Raw genomic sequence first — 8,835 nt, 5'->3', positions numbered from 1 at the left:
CGATCTTGTCAGGTCGAGTAAGTAGATGGTGAAGTTCAAAAACAAAATTAATCGCTAGCATTTCGACTTAGGTGAGCCAATTTAGAACATTACTTGTATTGTCAAACATTATAAAGGAATAAGAAAGAAAAATAGAAAAAGAAATAATGTAAAAAATAAAAGAATTAAAATTAGTTTTTAGAGTTTATATGACATGACAATTTATTATTGGTTGGAATTTGTTTAATAGATATAACATTTTGATGTAAAATGGGTAACGAAAGAAAATTTTGGATATCACTGGTAAGATTCTTCAATCGGCTTGATTTTTTTGTTGAGATTCTTCCTTTTCTTTAGTAATATTATCAGCTTTATTATCCATCATTTTAAGTTCAAATATAGTTTGTTATTCCTCTATGTATATATAGGTTGGTATTGTTTGACAAGAGGATATGAATAAAACCTTCTTCTCTAAATTATTTTTATTTCTCTCGTTCTATAATCACTTGGACAAAAAAAAAAGTGTAAGTACCAATTTGAAAAAAGAATATTGTTCAAGTACTAATTTGTGGATTAATTTTTAAAAATAAATTCAATGTTTTGACTAATGAAAATACTAAATTTAAAAAATCAAGTATTAAAATGAGAAAAAAACATAATTTAAAGTTAAAAATAAATTAATTAGTAAAAGGAAATCCTTAGAAGAAAAAAAAAATTACAAGATTGGATTAGGTAAATTATATGCATGAGAATCCAAATGTGGTAGTAATTGACAAAAGAACATAAATTCTGGAAGTGTTTCTGATCATTTTTTCGCCTAAAGTTAAACGAGATGTCGTTGACTTTTCGTACAAATCAAAACACTTCCTCTTTTTAGAGTTACAAAAACAGCTTTTTTTTTTTTTTTTAATAAACAAGACACTTTTCTTTTTCCTTAATGTTTCGGCCATAAGTGTGTCCCATTCATTAACTGAAAAGCAACATTATGGAGTTCAATGGGGGATTTTAGCCAACTGCTGGGTATTATTAAGTATCAATTGAGTCTTAATTTAATTGATATTATTATTATTGTCAATGTAGAAGAACGGGAGTTTAAGTATGTCAAAACGCATTTATCCTCCTATTTAACAGTAAAGGAAGGGTTAAGAGTAGTTCTAGGCATTATATATATATTAACTAACAAATGGTATGCATCATACTCAATAAGGAAATAAATAGGAGAGGTGATTATTTTTCATCATAATGCATGAAAATTAATCCTTTTAAATTGGAACGATAAGAGGAGAGAAATAAGAGAGCTGCGTATGTTAGTTCAAAATGATGTATTTTTCAAATGTTTTATTTTATTTTCTTTCATTTTTCAAGTGTATTTGGTTGGGTGAAAAAGTAGAGGAGTGGAAGGAAGGAATGAAAAAGTGGAAAGAAAATAATTTTTGAGTGTGTTTCTTAAAGAAGAAAAGTGAGAAGAAATAGTCATTTTTAATCCTAATACATAAAAATCGATCATTTCCCAATTAAAATGATGAGAGGAGAGAAAATGAGAGAGAGATGTTTGTTAGCTCAAGATTTTGAATTTTCAAATGTTTTATTTTATTTTATTTTCTTTCATTTCTTTGACTCTATCAAGTAACGGATGGAAAAAACATTACATTTTCTTACCATATTATATATTATCCCAAAACATAAATTTTAATAGAATAAACGTTGAGTGTGCATAACAAAAATTAGCACTCATCATTATTACCGTATTATAGTGAATCGCAACTGTGAGTTAGGTGTCATGGGTTGCTCATGGGAGCCCGCAACCATGGCGCACTTGTGTGAGATGTCATTTGGCCCAACCGGACTGGCCCGTTGCTTGGAGAGATTGAAGGCCCATCTATAAAGCTTAACAAATATGGAACGTGATCTTCAAAGATATGTGATCCTAGATATGATATGTAATATTTAGAAGATACGATTCTACAATATTAGATATTTGATTTGTAGATAGCTTTTAATCTTAACTGTTGATGTACTTTGATCTATACCGTTGATTTTGAAGAGGCTTAACTATAAATAGAGGCCTCTCCCCCTCATTGTAATTCATTTGGCGAGTAATAGAATTTTGAGAGCATTCGCTCAAAACTTTCTTTCTAGTGTTCTTGCTTTTCTGTGGCTTTGTTCATCTTTCGAGTTCTTTCACTTTTCGTTCTTCCGCTTGTTCTTCATAGGTGCCTTAGAGGAATTCTGTTGAATCCTTAATTGTTCGGAGTTAGGCTGGCTTAGGCTTTTTTTGGGTGAAGAAACTGCCTAAGGCTGCACAGATTGCATGGGAAAAATTCTAAGTCCTTGACATTAGGAAGGTTATATATAGTTTAAGTCACGTACTTCCTTTTATATACTATAACATTACAACTAAATATAATAGGTTTTAGGTAACATACATGATCACAATAATATCTTATAATTATTTTCTTGTTTCAAATAATTTCAAAATTTATGTCGAGCTCGGAGTGTCACGTTATCATAAAATATCATTCATCAATACAACCAAGACAAACTTTATGTATATGTTCTTTAAATGTCTTTGGTTGTAAGACTTTAGTTAACGAATCTGCAATCATGAGATCAATTTTAATGTCATTTATAGAAGTTTTTGTTTCTAAACTTCCTTCTTAATGATAAGAATTTTTTTTCTGATGAATAATGATAAGAAATTTTAATTCCATATGTTTTGCATATTTGAATATGTTTCACTTGGAGAAAATACTACTATATAATTATCGCAATAAAATTTCAGTAGCTTAATAATGGTATCGAATATCCCAAGTCTTGAAATAAAGTTCCACAACTATAATGAATGAATTGTAGCCTCAAAACATGCCATAAATTCTATTTCCATCATAAATGATGCAACGACAGATTATTTAACACTTTTCCATGATACGACGCCATCAATTAATGAATAAATAGTCAAAAGTGCACTTCCTACCATCAAGACATTTAGCAAAATCTGAATTTGAATATCCAATCACTTTCAACTAATTAAATTTCTTATACATGTGCATGTAATTCCTTGTTCCTTATAGGTCTTTGCGGCCTTCCAATAATCAATTCCAAGATTATTTTGATATCTGTCAAGAATCTCAATTCCAAAGTTAATATTGAGTCTTATGTAGATCTTGACATACATTAAACTACTCACAACAAAAGCGTAAGGAATATATTTCATTATCTTTCGTTCTGTATCATTCTTTGGACATTGCATGAGATAAAATTTATCCCCTTAAATCTCTCTGGAACTTTTTCAAAATAGTTTTACTGAAACAATCCTAACAAACTTTGTGATCTATCTTGGAATATTTCAATTTCTATCACATTCATTTCGAAGTTATTTAAGAGAAAAGCTTCCGTCTCATTTAATATACCAAAAGCCATTTGCAGCAAGTAAAACATTGTCAACAATAGAGAATAATTTTTAAAATTTTTAAGAAATAAAAATTAAATTGATATTAAAAATAAAGTTGAGGGCTAAATTTATTATTTTTTAAAGATTAAGACTAAATTAATAGAATATATAAATATTAAAGGAATAAAATTAAATAAAGTTGAAGGTTAAATTTATTGATTTTTTTGAACTCCGTGAATTAGCCAGATAATTAGGGTGTTCATATAATCCAAGATGTGCCTAAGTTTAAATCATGTTGATATTATAGTTTTGTTGAAATTCACCAACAAAAATTTGTAGAAGTAACTAAAAAAATGTGACTATTTTATAAATTTCAAAAAGAAAAAAGACTTTTAAATTCACTTTACTATTTCATAAATTGTTTTTCACCTAATAACAATAATAATTTATATTTTTCACCATAAAAAATTATTTCCATTTTCCCTCTACCTTTTAACTATCCTCCCATACGGAATCCTTCTGCATTCCCCTAGAAGTGTGCATGAGCCGGGTTGAGCTCACCAAAATTTTAGGCCCGGTTCAATTCAAATAAAATTATTAAGCCTAAGCTAGGCACGCCTATATTAAATTTTTTAATTTATTTCATTAAATAAAAATTTAAAATATAATAAATCAAATACATTTAAAAACATAAAAATAAATATTAAAACAAAAAATAAATAAAAAGTGAGACTAAAACATTTCTTAAAATAATATACAATTGAAAATATAATAAAAAGTGATTATATTAAAATTAAAAATAAAATATAAATATGATTAAAATAAAAATATATATTTAGTATATAATTAAGGCCGGGCCGAACCAAACTCGGGCCAAAAAATTTTACCTAAAGTTCAACCTATTTTCTAAATAGACTTCATTTTTTTACCTAAATTTATATTTTTAATTATATTTCAAACTTATATTTTTACTTGAACCTTTTTATTTTTAGGGCGAAGCTTCGGGCCAGGCCGGTAGCGTGGCCAGACACACCTCTAATTCCCCTTACACGTAAAATTTATGGATTGGTTTTGTGTTAATTTGGTGTTGATGGTAACCCACTAATCACCAATCACCGATTCTTCACTTTCTCTCATTTGGTGGTCTGATTTGGTTCACTTTCGTCTTTGCCGACCACTCTGAATTATCAGTGCCGTATTAGCCGCGAATTCCGCGGGCGAATCCCTCACTTGTCTCATAATGCTCTAAAATGCCACTTTTTTCGTCATTTAAGGTCAGTAATTTGGACATATCTCTCCTTTAATCTTCTCTTTTTCCAAATTATAAATGGCTGGAAATTTGTGTGTTTATGTCTTCTAATTCTTAAGGATTTTGATTCTTCTATGTAGATTATGTGATAATCAATGAAAGTTGGTGCTCTCGTACTTCTGTAATGAATTTCAAAGACATGAATTTAAGTTGATCCTCGACTTCCTTTGATTTCAGATATCCTTCAGGTGGAAGAAATTGGTTTTATTTCCGTATGTTAGGGTTTCTTGTTTCCCAAATGTTATTTTGGATCCAATTCTTGAAGTGTATATATGAATATTTGAATGAATGTATGTATATCATGTTGGGGTTTCTTGTTTCCCTAATGCTGTTCTAAAGTGTTTATGGTTGAATCGTAGTTCTTAAATGCCGAAGTCGAAGAAAATTGAAGGGCAGAGACTAGTGATGAAGGAAAGAATTTTAGGTGACAATGAAAGTGATGCCGTCGGGGGCAAAGAGATTAGAAATCTTGATCACGTGCTTTCCCAATTTGTATACGAGGGCGATCATGGTGAGGAAAAGGTCTTGAAGGAACCTGAGATTGTGCGCAAAAGGATTGGAAAGAGGAAGATAGGAGATGTGCAAGTGCGAAAGGTTTCACCATATTTTCAAGGCAACTGCGAAAGACAGCTCAAGTCAATTACGCAAGTTGTGTACAAAGGTTGTAGTAATGAAAAGCTTTTGAAGGAAGGGGAAAACTTTAGCAAACAGAATAGAAAGCAGAGGAGAACGGATGCGGAAGTTGTAAAGGTCTCTCCTTATTTCCAGTCATGCGAAGAAAAGCAAAAGAAGACGAGTGAGAATCGGAAAATAAAACCCAGAGTGTTGAAACAGTCCCCCTATTTTCAGAAGAACAACGAAAGCTTGAGAAAACCAAGGAAGACGGATGAAGTTAAACCTTTACTTTCTGCTTCTCAGAAGAGAGATGAGGCTTACCAAAGAAAAACTGTCGATAATACATGGATCCCTCCTCGTTCTGATGCCCCACTTCTCCAAGAGGATCATACACATGACCCCTGGAGGGTCTTGGTTATATGTATGCTTCTCAATAGAACAACTGGGAACCAGGTTTCTTTCTTTCAGTCAAATGTCTTATTCAAATATTGCGTTTCTTTACTTAATAATGCTTGTTGCGGAACCTTTTCAGATGCTGTTGCTTTACTTTCTTTTCTCTCGGGGTTATGGTTTTCCTTCATTTGTTTATTTATTTGAATAAAAAGTTAAATCATATGAATCCACTTGTGAATTGCACCTCGACAATTATCAATGGCTGTTGACCACAATATATTTCCATGTCTTCCATCATAGCTGCAAAGTAGGTAAAAGTATCTTAGAGGCCCTTGTAGTAGGAGACAGATTGCGCTTTGCCCCCTCTAATAAAAAAAGGGCAAATTAGTCATTGTACATTAGATTATAGAACAAACTAGTCCTTTTTGTTAAAAATTTCATCCATTTGAACTATTAAAAATTGGTGTGCCTGACAGAATAACCAGACTGTGGCACATGGTATGCTATGTGTATGTCATGCTAGTGTACAAAGACCAGTTTTTAACAGTAGAAATGATGAAAATTTTAAAAGAAGGATCAATTTGTTCTTTGATCTAACATATAAGGACTACTAACCCATTTTTTGAGTAGAGGGGGCAAAATGCAGCCTGACTCCTACTTCAGGGGCCTCTATGGTACTTTTACCCGAAGTGGCTTGCCACTTTGAGCCTAAGAGCTAGGAAGGTGTCTTGCCCTTAGGACTTATAGTGTTCCCTATGCAAGCATCAATATTGCTTTCGCATATCATGTCATAACAACAATTATGTAAGTCCATTGCAGTCACTGTTTTCGTGTTTTATTTTTTGCCGAGATGAGTGGATCAATTATATATGCCTTTGTTAGGGGGATAATTAGCCTTGAATGCATCTATTCATTTTTAAAATATACATCAGTGACCCTATAGGGAAGTTACATTTATTTTGCAGTTCAAGGGGTAGCACTTTCCTGAGGTATTCTGTAACAAGGCTGGTTTTTACATAAAGAAACTATACTTGTTATGGTCCCTAATCAAAATGGATCTCCATTTGTGGAGTTATGTTTTTGTTTGTAATTGAAGGCTTGAAGCTGGGGTTTGAGACCAAAAGAAATAATGACCTAAAAACTGCAGTGATTTTGTGTGGTTTGTGAGAGGGCTATGTTTCAATAAGACTGCCTTAGGCTAAAAGGTCTCTCTGGTAGTCATTGATCCTAGCCTCAGGCCTAAGCATTTATGAGATTGTTCTACCATCCTTGTGGAAATCATTTTGTTTGACAAAATGGAGAACAAAACTAAGAATAAAATGTAGAAAACAATATAGAAGGCAATTATCCTTGTGTAGGAAGTTTTGTTCTCTCTCCAAAGGTGGCATCACCATCTCTTCCAATTGGTATTCCTCCCTGCTGTTCATAGTTTAAGTGTGGAAATTCTAGTTCTTCCTTACTTTTGGATGTTGTGTAGCTAAGAAACTCTCATGCTTGATTTCTGTCATCTGTAGCAGTTTCATGCTGGAAACATATTAGGTGGGGCTATATGATATAACCACATTTAATGAAGCCTGTATTTACTAATGGTATTGTGGATAGATTTTATCAGTTGGAAGGTGGAAACAAATTGTTATATGATTTTCATGAGATTCTCACTTAGTTATTATGGATAGCAGATCTTGATCATTTTATCAGTCTCATCACTGGCTGCAGAACTTCGTCGTGTTAATATGCAACGAGACGTCAAATTTTGATATTTCTAGCATGGATGGTAAAAACAGTCAAAGTAACAATTGTTACATTGATTGCAGACTAGAAAAGTATTATCTGATTTCTTCACTGTGTGCCCTGATGCAAAAACGGCCACTGAGGTTGCCACTGAGGAGATAGAAAAGGCTATAAAAACTCTTGGTCTTCAAAGAAAGCGGGCGGAGATGATACAACGAATGTCTCAGGAGTATTTATGGAAGGAATGGACTCATGTAACTGAGCTGCACGGTGTCGGAAAGTAAGTTATCTATCCAATCTTGTTGATCCCATTCTTTCCACGCCAAAGCAGTTTAGATTGTAACCTTTCCAGTGACCCTTTTCGGTGACCAGGTATGCTGCAGATGCATATGCGATATTCTGTACTGGAAAAGGGGATAGAGTAATGCCCACCGATCATATGCTTAACCATTATTGGAACTTTCTCTATGGACCCAAGAATACTTCAATATAGATAAGATTAGATGTTCTTTTCAATGAAAATATTTATATGTGATTAGGGTTTGATAAATTACTGAAGTTATTGAAGCAAGAAAGGTGTTTCAAGTTAGCATCACCAGCTTGTAGCTTTGCCAAGTACTTCATGAAGTGCTTATTTAGAATTTTTGTTTTTAGCTCATCTCATCTCATTGACATTTGATTATTTGTTTTCTCAACTGAATTAGGGGGGCGTAATGGCTCGAGCTCGACTCAAAACTCTGGGCACGATTCTTAACTTGAGGTCAATCGAACATCAATTTTTAAGCTCAAAGTTGACTCGAATTTTAAGCTCAAAGTTGACTCGAGATACAATCGACTACGTGAGCACAAGCTCATTTATCCTTTCGTATACTAGAGCTCAAAATTGAGTTGATTAAACTCATTTATAGATTTCCATGATTAAGGATGAGCTCGAGCTGGAATTACGTGTCTTATGTAAAAATTTCCTTTATACCATAACTCCATAGTTTTTAGTCCACACACACAAACTTCACACTTGAAATACTCATATTTTCAGCATTAAACCTATAAAAAAGAAGAAGATATATATAAAACTTTTCAATTCAAGGACTAGAAGATGAATAAATATTTCTAATATCGAAATATTCAAGATGGTCTCTATCAAGGTTCTGCCCAATTAATAACAAAGAAATATAATGCAACATTTGGTAACCATCTTTTGCTCGGATTGTATCTAAATTTAATTAACTTTAGCCTTATTTTATAATGATTTTGTTATACACTATAATTAAATTATTATTAGAAAAAGAAAAAGAAAAAGAAAAAGAAATAAAAACAAGGTTAGTGTTTTTTTGACCTTTGAACTTGACAATTAAATTCGCTTTTGTACTTATACCTTAAACTTGACACTTAAATTCATTTTAGTTTTTAAACTTGA

General features: G+C 32.1%; 1 protein-coding gene across 3 annotated transcripts; it reads left to right on the top strand.

The window, feature by feature from the left end:
- The first annotated feature begins 4,353 nt into the window (after positions 1–4,353).
- On the top strand, positions 4,354–8,513 carry LOC108454211 (methyl-CpG-binding domain protein 4-like protein). 3 transcript variants are annotated; one of them, XM_053019290.1, is made up of 5 exons: positions 4,354–4,644; positions 4,760–4,867; positions 5,039–5,747; positions 7,502–7,698; positions 8,123–8,513. In XM_053019290.1, the coding sequence occupies exons 3-5, from the start codon at positions 5,046–5,048 to the stop codon at positions 8,130–8,132; spliced, it is 909 nt and encodes a 302-aa protein (XP_052875250.1). In that variant the 5' UTR covers positions 4,354–4,644; positions 4,760–4,867; positions 5,039–5,045; the 3' UTR covers positions 8,133–8,513. The 3 variants fall into 3 exon arrangements, with proteins under 3 accessions (XP_052875250.1, XP_017608081.1, XP_017608082.1); XM_017752592.2 differs by lacking the exon at positions 8,123–8,513 and adding an exon at positions 7,791–8,076 and having other exon boundaries at positions 4,355–4,644; XM_017752593.2 differs by lacking the exons at positions 4,760–4,867; positions 8,123–8,513 and adding an exon at positions 7,791–8,076 and having other exon boundaries at positions 4,356–4,644.
- The last annotated feature ends 322 nt before the right edge of the window (positions 8,514–8,835 follow it).

The sequence above is a fragment of the Gossypium arboreum genome, chromosome 9, assembly GCF_025698485.1.
Source record: "Gossypium arboreum isolate Shixiya-1 chromosome 9, ASM2569848v2, whole genome shotgun sequence".
Classification (NCBI taxonomy): Eukaryota; Viridiplantae; Streptophyta; class Magnoliopsida; order Malvales; family Malvaceae; genus Gossypium; species Gossypium arboreum.
This window is presented reverse-complemented; position numbering and strand designations above follow the sequence as displayed.